We start from the raw sequence: 21,926 nt of genomic DNA on the forward strand, positions 1-21,926 counted from the left end.
TTCTACTAATGACAACTTCAAGTCAATGTCTGTCAAAAATGTCTTGGAAAAGACGGCTATTTGTATCAGCAGTACCAGTAATCGATTCTAGTTGATGTTATTAATTGACTGGAACAGTCGTAGGGTCCCCGCACGAGCAGATTAACATCATGACACCCCCACCCCCGTAAATCCCCGGCAGTGTTCGGGGGGGGGGGGGTTGTTAGCTTGGATGGTAAAAAAACATTTTCCTTCCCATTTAGACACAAAAACTTTTTTGGATGGGAAAATTAATATTTTAAGTCCGACGTCGTCGTGGCGTAACAATTGACGATTGACAAGTGTCAATCAAACGTAACAACCAACGTACCTCTTAGATATTTTTACAAAGGTCTGTTCTCCCTAAATACCATCATGGAATGGAATTTATACATACATAGTCTGTATTCACACGCGGTATTAATGCAGTACTGTAGAACTAATTATTTTGATCAACAATGTTAATCGTGATTATTATTTATTTCTGCATTCATGATGAAGATACGGTATCAACGACTACTTTAAGATCAATGAATGTACAGGTAACACACTGTAGCAGATTTAAATAAACTATTTATTTGCTTGCAACTACCATTCCGGCACAATTGCTAAGTACAAAAATATGGAATACAAAAGCTTTCAGTCCAAACTAAATTAAATTAAAATAAACTCTAATTTCAAAATTAAACAAATATATACATATTCTTTGCTACATAAACGAACACAGGAGTGTTCAGAAATACTTTCGTGAGAGGGGTGGTTAAAAGGGTTAGAGCCTTGGACAGCTTATACTACCCCCTTAAAAAAATATTTCCACAAATTAAAAAATAAACAAATAAAATTACCATCTGGTAGACAATTATACTTTGTATATTCCAAACCTAAGTTATGAATTATGATTGAATATAATATGAAATTCCCGGAATCTCCCTTTCTGAAAGCAATTTTCCCCTCACAAAAATATTTCTGAAAACTCCCTACACAAAACATTAAAAACGATTCAAGGTGATACAAAAATCAAGGCTTATGGAAAATAATAAAATGGTTGGAGCTGCGCATGCTCGATCCAAGGTCAATCGAGGTCAAACCGTTACAGCATGATAATCTTATGTTTTGATATATAGCAGGGGTTTTCTGTTGCTGCTCCACTGATCACCTCGAAAATGCTATGATTATCCTTTGCAAGTTCACACTTTTTCAAAAGTTAATAGTAAAAACAGTGCTCCCAGGCGCTACTTAATTTCTATACAAAACAATATTATCCATTGCAATTATTACTATTGCTATAAATCTTGGTGGGATTATTGAATTATTCAATATATGGAATGTGATATCTTATGTTATATTATGCACTTTTATATTTTATTTTAAAAAAAATAGGAAAATGTATAATTAGTAAATAAAAGCATCAATATTTCAAATAAACTAGGCCTTCTGATTGGAAGCAACTGGTTTTCACTCGTTTTGCACATAGCTGAATAAATTATATACAAAAAAAACAACTTTACTTTTACAGAAAATGTCATACAATTAGACCACCAAGACTTAATTGTTCTAAATAATAAAAGTACAGTATGCAATTACAAGCCTCTTTGTTTAAAAGAATTAAGAAGTTTCATGTTTAGCAATATATTAACACCGACACATTTTGTGTATTATCTATCACCAATTTATTCACTTAATTTTCTATTATTATTTTTTTTTATATTTTGTGTGCTCTCCTTTTGTTAGACTACATATTATTATTGTGCTATTGTTTATTCACGACCAGCACCAAAATATCTGACAGATAAGAGGAAGTATGGTTTTATCAAACAGATATGAATTCTAGGCCTTGGCCTACATCAACTATACTTTATACTCTACAATACAGTTACACATTTGTTATGTAATTATAATTTGTAAGGATTATTGTGGTGGTGATGACAATATAAATAATGATTATGGTGCTGATGATTAATATTCTGTAATACTATATATCTAATAGTTCTAATAATGGTAACGATGTAAGCTGTTGTTTAAATAATAACGTTTGCAGCTTTATTTAACCTATACTAGACCTTTCCAGAGTGAAAATCAAAACATCAACAGCTGATGAATCAGAATAAAGTCAGGAACTCATGCTTGTCTAATAAAACGTGTATGGTTTGAGACAAACATACATCATTTACGCCAGGGGTGGGCATAAAAATCGATTGGAGGGCCAAAGTGATTCTTTTATTTAACACCGAGGGCTGCACCCAAACACTGATGTTTCCAGTGTGCTTCCAAAAAATCTTCCTGCACTGCATTTTTACCACTTTATTCTCAGTTTTAACATTACTTTTTACAGATGATCAGTATCGGACCGTTTAAAACAAGGTGTTTTCTAGTCAATATGTTTGGCAGGCTGCACACACAGGGTTTTTAATTCATTTTTGCAGGCCGCAAAAAAATCACTGTTGGGCAGCACTTTGGCCACCTGTGATTTACGCTGTTGTTTTGTGGAGACCAGCATCAAAAGCCAAAAGGCTGGCCTTAGCAAAACGATCCATAATATTGCTGACAAGAAAAAAAAATTGGATATTTAGAGGCGACATCAGCAGTCAACAGCAGGATATCATGCTGTTTCTCCAGAAAGTATTGATCCCTGAATGAACCAGACCAGCTACCTTCAGAGTACCATTCTGATGCTCTGCCAACTGAGATAACCAGTTCTAGTTGGCAATGGTTGTTTACTTCACTTTATGTCACATCATTTGCATATTTTGCTGATGCTGTGCGTTGGCCTCCTGTCTTGATTTTTCTCTCCCTCATTTAACTGGTGACACAGGTTGGCTCTCTAGTCCTTGCTTGGGCTTCTGGTTTATGCGATGACTCGGGTGGGTCAGTGGTCGAACCCCATAATCTGTTCTTAGAAGCATTTCATTTGTGTTTGATAAGCTGTATGTCAAGAAGTCTGCCGCTGAAGTTGTGCGTTTAAAGGGTGCTATAAATCTTGCTGAAGAAGCCTCTATTGTGGATGAGGCAGAAGCGATTCTTTCGTTTGGTAGTTGTTTTTGAAGATCTGGTAAGCCTGTTCCAGCAAAATTATCCACTCCTGTGCCACCGATTTCCCCACCCCATGGAGATCGGCAACCAGAGGCTCCTCTACTTGGACTGAAAGGAAAACAGAGGAGAAAGATAAAGATCCATATTAATCACCATTAACATTGCCTTACTGAAAGGTCCACAGATAAGATAGTATAATACATACTCCAAGTATCGAAATGCACGCCATCGTGTCGCGATTCAACATTTCGAGATTAATTATGCTATTAAATTGGGTTTTTTGGAAGAGCTAAGATAAAAATTTTTAAATAATTAGGATGCTTATTTGTACAAAAAAAAAATATTATTTAAAATGTTATTTGTACAAAATTAAAATACCTTAAAATTTAAAAAAATAAAATTTCTTAAAATTGAAAAAAAAAAAATTAAATACCAAGACACGATTCGAACTCACAACCTTAAGTTCTTTAGAACACATCCTTAACTGGCCATGCCATCCATGCAAAGTGCCTTATTAGTGGTAATGACAGTAATGTACAGTTCTTGCTGAAACCCCTGTTTTGTTTTGTAGGTGTATGGGGAAGCCTGGGGTCCAACTTAAAAAAGATGCAATGAACGTTTGTTGGATATCACCTCTAGATTATGTGTACAAAATTTTCTGCACGTCCGTTTAAAACTGGCGACGCTGGACGCTTTTAAAGTTTTGGTATTAACAAGAACAAGAACAGCGGTGAGGACCTGGAGTCAGCACCTTGCAGGGACCCAACAATGTCGCTACCTTCATTTTGTCACCCTTGATCTCAACACCATCACTAGAATGACGATCACCACCATCACTTCTGTCCCACCACTATCATCGCCATATAATCATAATCTCTGTTACAACCAACACTGCCATCATCATCATCATTATCTTCAACATCATCACCATCATCACCTTAATGGCATCATCTTGATCATTCTGTCTTATTATTATACCTGAATCTGAAATCATTTGGTAAGAAGCTCCCTTCATTGGCACCTCTCTTACTGTTCAGCACTTGCTTCAAGAAGTCCTTTTTGGCATTGCCATACCCATTGAAGATGTGGTCACAGAACACCAGCTTGCCATTCATATACATCTGCAAGAGAAGAATAATTACAGATTACCAGAATATTTTGGTTGTTTCACATATTATTAAAGAGCATGCAGAAGGAGGGGTGAGCTCTCATGAAGCACTTTTTATTCCTGATCAACAGAATTTGTTTTATCCCATATTGCTTTTCGTTCATGTACATCTGCTACAGAACATTAAATCAGATTACCAGAATATTTTGGTTGTTCCACATATTAATGAGCATGCAGACAAAAAAGGGTGAGCCCTCATTTATTTATTTATTAAAAAATGCAACAAAACTGTCCAAGAGGAAACCATGGGCCGAGGGCCCAACACAAAAATGGGAACCTCGCTCATGAAGTACTTCTTATTCCTGATCAATACAGTCTGTTTTATCAGCTATTGCTTTATTGTAAACTAAGATATAAGATATACAATGACAGAAAACAAAAAATAAGAATGATGTTTTACCCCAACATCATCAATGTACATCATGTTAGTCATATTACAGTCTTTGCTTTATCCCAAAAAAAACTGAATTACAAGTATCAACCTAAGCTTTCAGGCAGATATGCAAGAGAGGTCCTTATTCAAGAGCAGTGCTTATTACAAATTTCTGGAGTATTAGAATGATAGTGTGTTATAGTAAAGCTTTATCAGACTTCGGTGTGACACATACCAAGGACAACCAATGAAAGTCCAAAGACTTAATTTACAGTGGGATCCTCTTTGTGATGCATTGGGGAATACACATTCTCTGCTCTTTTCTAAAGAGTGTACTGTGATCTTAAACATCCTCATGGGCTTTAACCCTTTCCAGTCTGCCCCATTATTACCATTGCCTGAGGCTGCACCACAGCTGAGAAATTACATCATCTACACTAAATGTTGGGTTTTTACTGGGCACAGGCATTTTATTTGGTCTGAATACAGGAGGCCCTCTACAGAAATACTCCTACATCACTCTCAAACAATCCTATAGAGGGCAGCCTAGCTATAAAAAAATTATCATGAAATCTATACTAGGCGTACGTACGATGCCCCTCACTATAAAGTATGGTCAAAGAGGGTGTTGTTGCGAGGACATATGACTGGAAAGGGTTAACACACATGGCACCAATAGTTTAAACGTTTTTTTTTTTTCCCCAAAAGACAGTGTGCTTCTATATACTGTACTTGCATTTAAGCTCTCAAGCAGGAACGCAACTAAAGAGCACTGGATGGGAATGAACCTTCTACCAAAGGTTGGCAAATGATCTCTCTGGTGCAGTGTACACACACTGGCTACAATCAGCCTAGCCAAGTTAGCTATGATGATGAGAAAGGGATACCATATTTCTGTAGTAGAATAGGATCTACTTACCAGAAACATACCAGGAACAACGTTGTGTCGCCGTAGTAGCAGAGGCTGATCAAAGTCTGTATACATCGCAGCATTTGCAATGTCATATGTTAGTAGGCGATAAGGATCAAGACGACTCTGAAAAATTATCAAAGTTATTCTTTGGGAAATTTTTTTAATTTTATTTCTTTTAGCAATGAAATGAAAATACAATCAATCAATCAAACAATCAATTAACTCAAGAAATATACATGTCAAATCAATCAATCAATCAAATATGTCAAATTAATCAATCAATCATTCAATCAATCAATAAAGCAATCATTCAAACATTCAATCAATCAACCTGTATTTTGTCTAACAGACAGCTGCGTTATAAACCTTCCATGCACTTTCTTAGACGAGACTATTTTTATACCTTTAGTGAACCAGCTGCCAGCCAACAATGTTGATTTCAAATAAAAAACAAATTTATTTTTGACCAATTAGCACACCCACCACCACAAAAAAATAGAAATTTATGAACAAAATAAAAGTTTTTCTTTATTTTTATTAAAACTGCCACTGCCTTAAAATCTCCAAAAATAAGATTTGCATATTTCGTCCTCATTTTATAACTTTAAACATATAACCATCCCATTGCTACAATATTTACAGCCACTAATAAAATTTTATTTTTAATTCCTCCTCCGTATAAATGTGGCAAAGACAAGCTAAACCAGTCACTCGTCGCAAATTGTGTTTCAGAGAAAATAGCAAAAACATGCTAGAATGTAAAATTTTTAAAAATCTATTTTATTTCACAAACTAAGGTTTATGTATCTATACATCATGCTGTGCTGTTATTTTTCTCAATTACAATGTTAAAACAACACTTTTTTAATGATTTTGTAATAGTTTCTGCATGAGAAATGCCTGAAATCATAAACTTTGAAGGCTGATTTCTCATATATGGTTCTTTAAACAGCTGTATGCTTAAATGCTTGTAACTTCATAAGGAAATGTCAGATTTGAATGATTTTACCATTTTATAGCTCATATTTTACACTTTAACCCTGTATTAATAACTCAAAATCGATTTTTGCGACGAGTGACTGGTTTGGCTTGTCTTTGCCACAAATGTTTTTGGCAAAACTATTTGCTAAATAAGAAAACAAAGTTTTATTTTTTTTCTGACTTCTGATCTTTAAAAAACATAAGTTTGTGAAACAAGGTATAAAAAGTCCCCCCTTACTTACTTGAAAACAAGGTTTTGTTCTATTTCTGTTTTGATGCTCATACAGTTTTGTCAACATCGCTGAGCGCGTCGATAAATCAGGAAAAACTGACGAAATCACACTGACTACGATCAACTGATTTTGCGTCACTTCCTCGTTGATGAAGCGTTCAAATTCTACATCCGTCAGCGTTGGGATACGATGACGACTGCATTTGCACGTGGACATCATCTCACCGAAAATCTCATTACGAATTACGCTGAAGTGATGAAATATAGGAAAAAGTAATAATGCCAAAATTATAATCAAAAAGGCTGTTATACCATAATAAAGATGACAATATTGTACTGTACTAATAATTTTAATAATTGAATAATCTATTTGTTCATAATTTTAATAATGTTTAAAAATTCATCTAGTTTGATTGAAATTACCAAGATGATTTTCTTATGGTTTCTCATGGATTCCATTATAGGCTGGTGATCTATACATCAACCTACATCAATTCATCCATTTTATCTATTTATCCATGAATTCAACTATGATCCTATCTATATATCCATTGATCCATGAACACAGCTATCTACTTGCAATAATAATAATAATAATATGTCATTCTTATATAGCGCTTAATGCCTTAACAAAGCCTCTAAGCGCTTCACATTACTACCCCGTTCATTGGATCAAACACATACGGAACACATTGAACACCAAATTAAATTATTAAATTAAATTATATTATTATTCCATAATATTGCGGCTAGTAATCAGCACAGTTGTGTTGGAACCTATCAGGTAACCACTTGTACTCCTGGGTGGAGAGAGGCAACCGTAGATAAAGTGCTTTGCCCAAGGACACAAGCGATTTGCACAGCGAGAGTTTCGAACCCCCGACCTCGAGGTTGGGAGTCCAAGCCACAACCAATGCACCAACCGCTTCTACAGGGGTCCCAAGTCTCCCGGAACTCCCGGGAGTCTCCCGGAAATCGGTATGTTCTCCCGCACTCCCGCAAACATCTATAAAAAAATTCACTTATCTAGCCCACAAATTCAGGTAAAAAAACAATCTTTTTGTTTTATTTAGGCCTAAACTTTGATTGCCGATTATTTTTTGCAGCCTGACAGTGTCATTTCCAGGATTCTAAAGGTGCCTTTTCTAAAAAAAATGTCATCACTTCAGCCTCAATTATGGTGGGCCTGAAATGGGCGTGGCCCTTCGTTTCGTACCTACACTCTTTCCTCATAGATTATATAGCGCCCCCAATGTCATTGAACAAATCTCCCGGAAATGGGTTCTTCCAACTTGGGACCCCTGTACTTATTCTTTGGTCCATCTTTCCAGCTATTTATTTTTCCATTCATCTATCTATTCACCTACATAGCCATCTAACCATTCACAAAGTATACTTCCATCCTTCAATCTAATCCATTCATAATATCTGTCCATCTACATATTTATCCAACATTCCATCAATCCAGCTTATCAACCATCTATATGCTTATCAGTTACTCTGCCTGCTTATCAATCTGTTCTTTCATTCAGCTTTCTATCTATCCATATATCTACCTACAGTATTTATCTATTTATGAATTGATACTCATCTATCTTTACACCCACCCATCCTTATATATCATCCATTTATCCATCCATACATTCCTTTCAAACATCTATATTTCTACCTATCCATCCATTCTTCAAGCCATCCCTTTGCCATAAAAAAATATATCCATCAACCCATACAACTATCCATCTATCGATTTATCAATGCATCTACCTAACATGAAGCTTCAATAAAAAAAGATCATAGTGTATCAATTTTATACACCATTTTGTATTTTTCATATTTGAAAGGATACATAGTACATCCTTTAAGTGGTGCTGGAAGACGTCTCTTTTCGTTGGGATCCATAAAAGATGCCTTCGTTGATTTAGGAACTGGTGAAGTACAGGTAGGAATACCGGCCGTCAATGATGCTGCACTGGTTTCAGGACTGAAAACAAGCACAATAATAATTTGTTAAAATGGATGGATGGATAGATTTTTTTGGTGTAAACACCAAGAATAACCCAAGAAAGTCTAGAAGAAGACTTATTTCCAGTGGGGTCCTTCTGGTAGTGATTGGGCAGTATACCAGGAGACAATCCCCTTAGGTATACACTGTTCTTTAACGTGCACATGGGAAAAAATGCACACAGGACCAACAGCTTAAACGTGTCTTCAGAAAAACAATGCGCTATCGTAGTTTGTACTTCAGCCCTCCAGCTGAAACACAAGGAGAGCAGCGATGGGAATTGAACCGGGGACCTAGAGATCTCCACGGTTCAGCGCACACACCGTGGCTACTACTACTACTATAGAGAGCCGACTGAGCTAAGCTGCTCTCTAATCTTTTATAAATATATAATAACTGTTTTTCTTTCTATGCCTGCAGCTAGTACTTTCTGTTTGCAGGATGAAACTTAATTTTTCTGTGAATCTTATGAAATATCATTAGCTTTTAACACGTTCGCTGCCAGTTAGTTCCAACTGATCAGGTTTTGACTCGAAATTGTGATCCCAGGTCAGTACGCATCTGGGTAGCAAAATAGCAGATGAAAATACTGCTTATTCTAAGAGATGGAGCATTAGGTGATTACTCAAATTATGCCTTTTGTATAAAATAAAAAATTAATGTTTCTTATTTCTTGTATAATGAGACTGGGATAAAAAATTTTCATGAGGTGAAAGATTAAACATTGTATTAAATTTCATCTTTCACCATATGAAAATATTCTATCTCAATTGTATTCGTATCATTCACATTACAAACTAACACAATCAAAATAGATTGTGTTATTTTTAGAGGAAATAAAAAAGCGTGTCAAAATAAATGTGTGTTGGTTGTCAAGAACTTTGGTATTCATTACAACACAAAAATTAACACCTGCGCATAATTCAACATGCTTTTTTGTTTTCACACAACTAAGGAACTAACACATTCTACTTCGTGTTAGTTTGTTATGTGAGCAACAATGTATTTTGTTCTGTTTCATGATCCCTGTTTATATTATGTATTGTTATGCAAGAATTTTAGCTTTTGGCTACCGCTTTGTATTTGACGTTTTTACACCTCAATAAGAAATAAATAAATTTTATTCCTCCGTGATTGCATGTTAAACTCACCATGTTGATGGAGCAGGTGTCACTGGTTTACATTCCAAAGGTTGTCCGTCAACTTCTATCCGTACCTTCCCATCCGGATTTCTGCGGCTGGAAGCAGAGGCGGCACTGTACGCTCTCGAAGCAACAGAGTGAGAACTGATGGGCCGTCTAATCATTTCGTACTTCATCGGTGGGGCTGATGGAACACGGGTAGCAATCTTCACTTCCGGTATACTCACCATGTCAGGTATTTCGGGCTCGTCAAACACCTGCTCGGGACATGGAGCAAATCCTCCCGGGACAGATTTTGCAGAGTTGATGGAACGAGTATAACGTCTTGGGCCGCTGGTTACGTTGCGCAAGTGTGGCGATATGATGCCTAGGGCTAGGCGGTAATGATCCATCCAATCTTCACATAAATTTCTGAAAATGTTTCAAGAAAAAAAAAGTTTAAAACACAGATGAGAAAAGCGTCGCCCTGGGAAAACATGTGGCCAAGAAAAGTACATTTTAACAACTATGTGTGCTGCCCGTCTATCATCTTTCGCTAGAAAACCCATTCTTAACATCTGTACTTGGAGTGGAGTTGAATAGTTTGTTGGTTAAAATGCTTGCCTTAAAATCCCGGGGTCCTGGTTCAATTCCTGTCACAGTAACAGGATTTTTTCTCATGAACAAAATAACTCCGCTCCCTAAACCTCTAATTAGACTTATGTAGAACAACTTGTGTTTATGTTTGTCTTTGTGAGAGGATATGCCACTTTGAATAGTGATTAAGTTCGCTGCTTGGCATATCCTTGCCCTTCAGACTATACCAATTAATAAAAAATTATTTAATTTTAAAAAATCAGTAAAAAGTAACATTAAAACTGAGCATACAGCGGTATAAAAGCCTTGAACTGGTTTGTAAAATTTTTGCAATTAAATTAAAAATGCCAAATTTTTAACATAAGTTTGGTTTTAACATGCGAAGGGTATATACGCTTCCATAAATACTGACATTATATGAATGTTAGTAACTTATGATTAGAACCAGATTTTGAGTAGTTTTTATTAGGGGAAAATTTCACTGGAGACTGGCAACAGACAAACATATATTGTTGCATTTACTTAGCCTTGCGTTGAAGTCTACTGTGCTCCTTCTCTGCTGCTATGTCGTAATTGCCTCTTTCAGGAATTTCCATATTTCTGATCATCTCAAGAAACTGCGACTGAGGGCTAGGCTTAGGCTTGGCAACCTTTTTTCCGACCCTCTTACCATCCCTAAAGGAGGCCATTTTCCTGATTGACTGTGAAGGAGGTTTAACGCTTTCCTCTGCAGCTTTTGACAGAAATGTTTCACTTGTTGCAAGATAACCCTGATAAGAGAAAGAAGAAAACATTTCAGCTTTTTCTCTGATTTGTTGAAATGATATAACAATTTCATTTGATCCATATTGGTTAGAATTGACAGACATATGCAATATGTACTATAAGATCATTTGAGCTCTAGCAATGTACTGTGTACTTTTAAGACCAATTGTGAAGTTTTCTCATAAATTCCAAATTTGGAAGTAACAGCATAATATAAAACGGACAATATCTACATAAATCATTAAGGATGGGAGATGGCTAGCCACTTTTCAACCTTCTAGGATCTGCTCATGGCTACTCACCAAATTCTCTTGTGTCTGTGGCTCAACAGTATTGATGTTGTGTCCAACTTGAAACTTGATCGACTCCTTCTGGCAGTAGAAGCCAATGACCATCTGGTTGCGATTACTACATTTGAAGCTCACTTGTTCATTCAGCTGAATGAAGATTGGTGAGGAAAGCTTGGAATGAGGTAATGGCCAGTTCACCCTCTGAGTCACCGTCCCGTCTGTTTCCATAACGATCGCTGCCCTATCCATGGCTATGAATCTAAAGTTCAGTGGAAGCAGACAGAAAAAAATTCTCAATATAAATGTGTACCATTGGTATTACTTGAAACAAGTCAGTAATCTTCCATTCATAAGTTCATTTGTTTTACGTTTGCATGCTTGTTCTTTCATCCATCTAGTTGTTTATTTATCAGTCTGTTAAAAGGGACACTTGCTGCGTAATACAATCATCGCACAACGTATCCAACTCCACTTCCTGTGAGCGCTAGACGACGCGATGCTGTCTGCTGTTTGCCAGTTACAGTCTGAATGGATTGCCATTACAAACAATCAGTTGCTCGCACGTTGTGGCGCCGCGTTCTACATAGATTTGCGTCGACCTCGGACGAAGTAAGTACCCCATCTGTTAATACATATTTGCCCATTTATTCACTTATTTATTCTTTCAAAAAAAAGACACATTAAAATAAAATTTTTCTCGCATAGTGTAACTGAATTGAGAAAAATAATTCTGTTTATTGAAACAAAAACAAAACAACAAAGTATAATATACATATTTAGTTCAAAATTAATAGTGTAAACAAATTAATCTAATAGGGTTTAGTTTTACTTTTTTTAATTATATTTTGAGTTATCAGTAACTTAATATCCCAGATGATGAAAACAATGATTAGGGGAGACCTTGGTATCTGGTAGTGTCGGTTCTATTTTTAAGATCTATTTACATATTATCTTCATTTGAATTATCTATATCATCATAATAATTTATACTCAATACTCAATAGATTTATTTGTCATATATTATGTACAATATTAAAACATACAATGAAATTCGGTCTGGTTCAAACATAAAATACGAAAATTCAAACTACTGTAGTGACTTGTTCAATGCCCTAATGGTGGATGGATAGAAACTACGTAGAGATCTACCCGTCCCGGTAACTAGTGATTGAAATCGGCGATCACTCCGCATCAGAGTGAACAAATGGTTGGCCGGGTGATTTCAGTCCCCAACGATCGCCATTGCCTTTTATACAGCGCTTTATTTCATCAACAACAATCAAATAACGAAAATTAAAATGATATGTTGTACAGTTATATTGAAACAATTTTTATGAACATGAATATATGAAAACAAAATATGATACAAGATTTTACAATCTTTCAAAGAATTACAAAACAACAAATTGTGCTGCTGTTTTACCTTGCCAATCCATTAGGGTGATAGCAGCAGGCTTTACCATACGGTGTAAAGACAGCAAGCATTGGGTACTCCACACTATCAGCGTACACAATGGCGTAGACTCCCGGCCTATCTATACCATTCCGACTTATGCTGATGGCACACCGACCAGACGGATAACTAAAACTATTGTTAAGGAAAAGTCAATTCAAATACAGCATACAAGTAAAAAAAATTGTACTCAAAATTTAAATTTAAATATTTTTTAAATTTTAATTTTAATTTTTTTTTAAATTTTAATTTTAATTTTTTTTTTTTATTTATTTTTTTTTTTTTAATTTTAAGATTTATCTTAAAATAATTTTAAGATAGATACAGAGGTGCAAGATTTTCTATGCCTGGAATAAACGGTATCCCGACATTTGACACTTGAGGTGGTCAGAACAGGTATCACACACATAAATTTTGCTTATATATTACGATATATACATTTGAAAAAAATTGTACAGAATCTTAAAATAATTTTAAGATAGATGCAGAGGTGTAAGATTTTTCTATGCCTGGGATGAAAGTTATTCTGAACTTTGACCCCGAAGTGGCCCTAAGAACATGTTTTTTATATAAATATAAGTAATAGTCTTGCCAGTACAGATACGTTTTGCAAATATATATTATATTGTTTATTTCTTTATTATTATTTTTTTTTATTTGTATTTGAACTAATTAGTTTATGGTTCTTTTATAATTTTGTTTTTCTCTTAATAATCAAAGTGCTTTTGGCCTTGAGTTTAGTGAAGTTATTAATACTGTAATTTTTTTAAATTATTATTACAAATTTGGGCACAAGGGTAAAGAATACTGTATGTCAAATAGTAAACTTAAAATCACTTTTTTTTTAATTGAAAACCCTATCTGTGCTCTACATAGACTAAGTCTCATTGTGAGGATTATTTTGGTGAAGTTTTCCTCATGAGGTGGAATCCCGTCATTATGACAGGATTTGAACCCCGGACCTTGGGATTGGAGGGCAAGCATCTTAACCATCAAACTATTCCACTCCACTCCAAATAATATGTTTGTGGCATACTAAAAAGCATAAAAAGTATTGGGTTCTTTAACTGTTTTACTGTATTAAAATATAGTTTGAAATTATTTTATAGTAGGCAGTGGATACTTAACTGGTGGAATTAAAAATTTGTAGCAAAGAATTATTGTGATGACACCCCACTCCAGGGGCTTAGCCAGAAAAATGAAATAGGCCGTCCAAAATGAAAGTCAGTGGGCGTGGCCTGAGCCGATGAGCGGACTACGCCCACTCGAGGCCTCGCCCCCCCTCCCAAACATAAGAAAAAAATCGACTCAGAATCCTCACTAAAAGTTGGTATGATAACAACATACATTCAATCAATAAATGTTTTTTTTTATTAATCGTAAATATTATTTAGCTTTAGTTTAGTGTAACATTCGATAGGTTTTAAGAATATAAAGGATTTGCTAAAAAGGTAGACCAAGCCTAGGCTAGGCTGAGTTGATTAAGCCAAGCCATCCAAGCCGTCATAAATAGTTGTTGGCCGTCCAAAAGATATACTTTTCTTATATTAAGGATACTAAACTGTTGCACAACCATCAGGTAAGCTAGTGTAGAACTTTGGCCGGCTATCATGCACCATCTGTGGAAGCTTTGGGAGAGGTAGTTTACTTGTACCTTGAAGATTCTGCTTGGAAGCACTAGCTTTTTTACTTGTATACTTCATTATGTTTTCACGCCTTGTATCTCCATAATAACGGTTGACTAACGGCTTGTCATAACCTAATTCCTTTGCTCTAGACAGCTGCTCTTGACTGAAAAAAATAAAATAATAATAAATAATATAAATTAATAAAATAGTTGGTTAAATATAACTAAAAGTTATATTTTACATGGGTAAAGTTTCATCCTGCTTCAAATAAAGCATGTTAAATCAATTATCGTATCCCTACAGTAAATTCCTTTCCTACAATTTACTTACAGTATCTTGTACAGTTGAACTTGTCTGTGTTAAGGTCTCCCTTAAGCAGACCACACCTGCATATACAATCATTGTTTATATTTGATATTTACCTAAGGCTGGGCCTCACATTTTATGTATTCTTGTATAGCAATTACTTTCACTGGACCAGAGCTGCATTTAAGGGCCCAGAACTGACTATATATGTTATTTGAATAAGTGTCACAATGCTAAATTGATAATTACACATTTTGCCTTGATGGAAAAACTAAAACTTCCCTTTTCCAATGACAGACCTACACTGCTACACTAATGTGATAAGTCACATAGGCCTATGTACACCACAAACAATTAACTTGTAAGTTTTACACCACTCTTAAATTAGCACTCCTCTCAAAAAACACACACACTGAAGCCACTAAAAGTATTACAATCACTGCAGTGCTTTAATATGCAATAAGTTTAAAGCCTGGCTCCAGAGCGAAAAGCATTTTTGATATGTTGTAAAACTGATTTTCCCACAAAAAGCATATTTGACGAAAAACTTGGAGGTGGTTTTAATGAGATAGAGATTTTTGAATATTTAAAAACTGGGGGGAAAGTGAAAAAAAAAAGGTTACGTTTTTAAATATTCAAATATCTGTATCTCATTAATTTTTTTTATGTCTAATATGCTTTCTGGGTCTTAGAAAAATCAGTTGTACAACATATAAAAATAAAAAGTTACTCCGGAACATGGATTTAAAAATGAACTATCTTTGGCGAGTCGAGTGATGGACGAGTGGTAAGGCAGGGGCGCCGCTAATACACAGTAATATCGGCACTGGCTCAAGCCGTTCCTCGCCTAGGGGTTTGATTGGTTGAACCAGGTCTTCTCAGTTAATGCCCCTTTCCCACATTCACGATTTTCACTATGACAAAGCACAAATTTTCAATTTTTTTAAATCGCAATGGCGTCGTTGTGGTAAAAAATAATTCATCGTATTGCATCGTACTGGATTTTGATGTCATCGTGATGGAGCACGATATTTTTTGGAATGTTAAAAAAATTGTGGTAACGTCGTGCTTATGTTTTGTAAACCGTAGTGACGTCGAATTAAAATTCTGGTAATTCGTAGTACGTCGTCACAAATCGTAAGTCTATTGTTATAATTCGTAAAAATGTCGTCGCACTATCGCATCAGTGCCGGATAACATCTTGACGGCGTCCTTGTATAGCATCTTGATGAAACATAAAACTTGAACTTTTTGAGTACAAATCACTACGATAGAGCGCGGTTTCAAAACTTTTTAAAATCGTGCTCCATCATAGCAAAAATTGTGAATGAGGGACAGGTGCATAAAGACTTTAAATGGAGGTCCCGTTTACACATCTGGCTCGTGTGCATTTCAAAGAACAAATTGCATTTTTCAGAAGAGTAACCAATTTACAGACATTCTACTAAAAACAAATCCTTAAATTGAGCACTATACAAATGCAAATGAATACAGGAAAGTTATTTAAATGTCCAAAAATTGATGGAGGAATCTCTTTCTCATTTAAATTTTAACTTGAAATAAATAACTTACTTAAATAATATACAAGTTCAAAATGTGAAATTTACAATTTTTTTACCACATGATTGTAAGGTTTGCATGGCGAAGTAATAATAATATATTAAATGCTTGCGCTACACCACGTAGATACTTCTGAAAAAAACTTTGTTGTCAACAATAACAATGGGAAATGGAAAAATATACATACAAAAGGAATGCATTGAAAACATATGTTAAAAGTCTTACATTACTATGAAAATAACTATAAAGAAATAATAGTTAGCCATCACAATGGACTGACCCCTTTTAAAGAAAAGTGATTTTATCTCTGTAAATAAATACTCATATTGGATATTTCACAGTACAACATAAAACCTATTAATTGTAAATTATGTAATGATGAAATGCGAGAAAAAATGAAAGTGGGATACCCCCACAAAAAAACAAACAAAACAACAGTTCTGTTCAGAACTATCTACAGGGCTTGATTTAACTTTGTTAGTTGACAATCCACCCACTGGGCTAGTTTACTGTACATTTCACTAACCCATTGGCTATTTTACTAGCCCAATCATTTTCTACATTTTACATCAGTACATCATTATGTTCTTGGCCAAGCATACTTGAAGCAATAGTTTATAACTGATTACTGGCCCACTGGGCTAGTAATAAGGTAGGTTTACTAGCCCAGAGGAGTTTTACTAGACATTGTGCAACAGACTAGTACTAAATCAAGCCCTAATCTACATGGTGTACCACAAGCATTTACTGTTAAGTTCAAGTAAAAATGCAGTGCCTAAACTTACGACTGCAGTATGCTCATTTTCAAGCGTTCCTGAGCCCAATGCACCAGGGTCTCTCTCTCCATTTGTAACTCTTGTTCATTCTGGTGTACAATCCAGCCCTTGTCCTCACAAAGTTTAGACTGCATGGAAAAGTTGATGACTTGAAGGAAGCTCGGCTGGTGGCTGCCTATAATATAATTGCAACAGAAAAATATCATAAAAATGCATTTCTTATTGATTCATAACGAAAAACCCAATAAATTTTATTAGTTCTTAAAACCAGGCTCTGGTGGGAAAATTTAAACTCTGATAATGTTGTACACACAAAAAGGGTGTTTGACAAAAGTGGCAGTTAGAGCATTGAATAAGTATCTTACCTTGACCCTCAGGAAACCCCTCTGACATGATTGACATACTGTCACTTAGCTTGCCCATCATATTGGAAGCACGAGCCGTAGAGGGCACCCTCAACCGGTCACCACTGCCTAAAAGCAAAATGATATATGTATATTACTTCAATATATTTTTAGGCCTATAATACTATGTTTTACTCAATTAACTTTGTATTTCCAGGTAATATTTAAATGTGAGTATTGAATTTTTTTTATTTGAGGCGATATTGACATTTTGGTGTATATTGTAAACATTTAATTCAGATTTGGCTACAAAAGAGACAAATAAACTTGAACTTGATTATACTCTGTTAGAAAGATCCATGAGTTTTATTTTTTGGAAAAACTACTGTAGCCTACTTTGACATTTCATTCTGTGAGATATGACAAGAGATATATATGAAGATATGAGCTGGAGATGATGATAATAAGAATGACATTGATGAAGATGTAAATGATGAGATGATGATAATAATAAGAATGATTATTATATTGATAATGAGGATGATGATCAAGCTGGAAAGAGTGAATGGTGATAGTGATGGTGATGCAAATAATGTTGACACAATATTTACTCACCATGATCTTGTTTGAGAGAACTCCGACATCTCTCATTTCGTGAACCTGATTTATGAGAATGACTGGCACCAGCACCTTTCAAACATCCTGTTGCATCGTCTTTCAAATTGCTTTTACTACTGTCGTCCACTTCAATTTTCCTTCTCCTCCTTCTTTTCTTTTCTCCTTCTACAGAATTCTCATTATCGTTTTCTTTATTCTCGGATTCATTTTCTTCAATTGTTTGTACACTAGCAGCATTCTTGGCCTCTTGCATTTGTTTGTGTATCAACCAGTTCTCCTGACACTGCCATTCTCGCTTTGTGTACTGAGCTTCTTTGATCAAATCTTTGAAGCTATGAAGCATTTCATTCATGACCTCTCTCGGCAAATCAAGATGCTCGTTCTCGAACAGATACAAAATCCGAGCCAGGTGTAACAATAGCCCAGGGGCAGCAACCACTGCTTCTTTATAAAACTGCTTCTGCGAAAAATCCCCTTCAAATTCAAAGGCGGCATCTTCTAAACTACCTCCGTGAAGACCTCTCAGCATTGACATCCGACGGAAAAGACTTTCACTTCCATGGATGTCAGGAAGTATGCTCGCTTTTGTTTTGGTTTGATCATCACCACTATGGCACTCTTCATCTCTGGGTGTGTTACCATCGCAGTCACCATCTTGTTTCTTAGATCTCTGCTGTTTATCCTGTTGTGAAAGAAATGCAGCCAACCTTGGGTTGAGATTGGCAAACCTCAGGCTTCTTGGAAGTTCATCAGGATGCTTTCGTGATCTTTTCTTTGGTTTGCGTTGAATTTTCTGGTCAAAGAAGTATGACTGTTTTGACATGATGGTTGATGGTAGACCTACATAGAAATTTCTTCATTCATCAATCTACTGTAGTTAAACCAAAAAGCTGTACTCTTGATTGTTTCGTGAAATGTACAGCACTGATGGCTCGACATAACAAATCTGCAAGAATAAGTTAGAAATCTGAGTAAATGTTCAGGAAGGTAATTTTTTTATATCACTTAATGCCAACATGGCTTCTCTAAATAATAATAATAAATGTAATTTAGCCAATTTCCAGTAGGAAATATTTGGCACCAACTAACTAAAGGCGGACTTTAATCAAATGTGAATTAAAATGCATCGTATCAAAAATAAAAACCATGAAATTGTTCCTATCTAAACTTGGAAATGATTAACAAGAAACAACCTAGCCTAGCTAGGCCTATGCAGGAAAACTAGCTACCTGTAGTTATTTAAATGTTAAAATATTACCTCCAGTCTGCAATTAAAAAACGTTAGGCCAAGGGCCTACACATGATCCCACCCACGCACATGATGATGGGGCAGGCCTTTTGTTGTTTCGGAGGTACTTTCTTACTTAGTCTTTAGGCCTAGGACTATGGGCTGGCCCTAGCCTAGTTTTAGTTAGTTAGAATTACTACTATTTTACTAATATTTTACCGTATAACAACTACTAATAATAATACTAGGCTAGGCCCAGGGAGCATAGGCCTAGGTCTACTATATGTCCGGCTTAGGCCTCGGCCTCATTTGGCTAGTGCGACGTTAAGCCTAGTCTGCTCTAGCCTCCATGCCTAGGCCTAGTAGTAGTAGGCCTAGACCTAGGGGTAGCTTAGACCCGAGGCTCCTAGGCTAGCCGCTAGGCTAGGCCTAACTTAGCCTCTGATGATTGGGATAAAATAATCGGTGCATAGGCTAGGCCTAGCCACACAAACAGGCAAGCAATTATGAATTTTCATTCTTTTAAAAATTATAAGTATTAACACAACCTGTTTCAGTTTTAGAAATGTGTTACTCTTGCAAAAAAACATGTTTACCTCACTTGACCGCCATCCATCGCCATTTTCCAGCAATCAATGAATGGACTATTCCATTGAGGGAGATTAAGGTTATAAGTTTTATTATTTGTTTTGTTATTCGACAGTGTTTATCAATTCAAGTTGATAAACAGCATTATTTTATAATAATTAAAACAAGAATTTTGTGTTTGTTTTATTGAAAATTTCAAGTTTTTGTTAAACATTAGGATGCTAAATATATTTTTACCTACAAACAAATGAAGCAGACTACCTATGCGTTCTGTTGCTACGTGACGCTTAGTTCCGTAAACTTTGTTTCAGAAGGGGGTCCAGAGGGGGTGATTCTGGATTTATTATCCAAATACTCAATTTCTCACACTGTCCCATAATCAACAAGGGAATAGGCAAGGGGAGGGAGAGGGCTGCAGGTGGGTGCGGGGGGGGGGAGTTAAGTCCCAATATTTTTACCAATATATGATAAAATTGTGATACTACCCTACTGTATATTTTTGTGTGTTTACTTCATACAATGAACGTTTGAATAAAGTGATAAATAAACCGGCCTATTAAAAAGACATAATGCGGAGACAGCATGTACATTATTTATTTATAAAAACTTAGGCCAACTTAATGAAGGATAAAGCGGGGATGCTTACTGCCTATAGTGAGCTAAACCATTCAAAAATGAATTCCAAATGAACTTTATTTTGCCTAATACATGACAATTAAAGTTTAACAAACATACAACTTTCCGATCCTCTCCTCCATACCTTGTAAATCGGCTTCTAAGAATCAAATTTCATATTTTCAATTGAATATTTTTGTGTGTCTATAATCAGTGAAAACTATTGTGATATAATATTTTTGTTTGGAAGTCAGTGTGTTTTAAAATATTGTACAGTAGGCCATGAGTATCATAGGAAATAAAATAAATGCAGTTTTATTGTATAATTGAGAAAGAAAGTAGAATGCATGTGCCTTGACGTCAGTATATGCAAGAATCGTTACACGGATGACAAACATTTCATATTTGGTAGAGATCAATGCCGTATTTTCAAACAGTAGGGGAAATATCATTGTGGACCAACTTTACGCGTAAATTCAAACAATGTGGACATTTTACGCAAAAATATTAAAAATCTGGACCCATTTTCCTAAATTTTCAAAAAGTGGACATTTTATGCATAAAATTACTTAATTTGGACCTATTTGCAAAATGTCAACCCATTCTCTGTGGACCTGTATTAGAAAAATTGTTTGGGACTGTCCCAATTGTCCCAATAGCTGGGCTACGGTATTGGTTCGCAGAGATATTTTTATTAACATGCTTGTCATGAATATCTCTAGGGCCAATAAAAATTGAAATTTGTGAAAATTGTTTCGGTTAAAAACATGCTATTTTGGTAACAACAAATATCGGAGATTTGTTGACATTTAAACACTGATATCGTCAGCTTGTAAAAATGCATTTAAAAATAGTATACCTATACCAGAATTAAGACCCGAAAAAAGAACGTTTTATGTCCTCAGACCTACATAATGATCAATCTGCAATCACTGGAGCTGAATTTCCAACAAATGTTGTCGCACAGTTAAAAACTACGGTAACGGTTAGAAGAGTTGGCAAATGAAAATGCAAAGCATAGGACTAATATTATAGAATTTCGCGATAAGAGGAACGATGTGAAAATAGTTTTTAAAAAGTGGACGTCTAGAAATCATGGGGGACCAGAAAAGTCCAACAATAGCGTTTACAGCCATACATTAATGGATTTTTGAAGCCCATATTTCGTGAATATTCTATTTAAATTTTCATTCATTGGGGTGATTGGTGGACTGAGGACCTGAAAAGAAATATCGTGTTATGGTTCGCAAAAACAAAACTGCCTTCTTTCGCCCAAATTTAAATCCAGAGTGAACCTTGTCAAGTATCTGACCACCAAAT

General features: G+C 35.4%; 1 protein-coding gene across 1 annotated transcript; it reads right to left on the reverse strand.

Annotated features, from left to right (window-relative positions):
- Positions 1-573: 573 nt before the first annotated feature.
- LOC117119619 lies at positions 574-19,153 on the reverse strand. The gene is made up of 13 exons (XM_033264452.1): positions 18,173-19,153; positions 17,579-17,686; positions 17,223-17,388; positions 14,501-14,734; positions 12,914-13,072; positions 11,503-11,749; positions 10,958-11,205; positions 9,869-10,270; positions 8,562-8,696; positions 6,726-6,963; positions 5,509-5,625; positions 4,027-4,169; positions 574-3,156 (listed from the first exon to the last, which is right to left on the reverse strand). The coding sequence occupies exons 1-13, from the start codon at positions 18,996-18,998 to the stop codon at positions 2,811-2,813; spliced, it is 3,369 nt and encodes a 1,122-aa protein (XP_033120343.1). The 5' UTR covers positions 18,999-19,153; the 3' UTR covers positions 574-2,810.
- Positions 19,154-21,926: the final 2,773 nt, after the last annotated feature.

Source organism: Anneissia japonica, unplaced genomic scaffold (assembly GCF_011630105.1).
Source record: "Anneissia japonica isolate Jap-2015-1 unplaced genomic scaffold, ASM1163010v1 scaffold287952_len401801_cov160, whole genome shotgun sequence".
In the NCBI taxonomy this organism is placed as follows: domain Eukaryota; kingdom Metazoa; phylum Echinodermata; class Crinoidea; order Comatulida; family Comatulidae; genus Anneissia; species Anneissia japonica.

Coding starts and splice junctions, on each gene's coding strand:
- LOC117119619 (XM_033264452.1), bottom strand. CDS start 18,998: ATGTCAAAACAGTCATACTTCTTTGACCAGAAAATTCAACGCAAACCA. Junction 14,735..17,222: donor AAAATGAGCATACTGCAGTC/GTAAGTTTAGGC, acceptor TATTTTTTTCAG/TCAAGAGCAGCTGTCTAGAG. Junction 11,206..11,502: donor CACAGACACAAGAGAATTTG/GTGAGTAGCCAT, acceptor TTCTCTTATCAG/GGTTATCTTGCAACAAGTGA.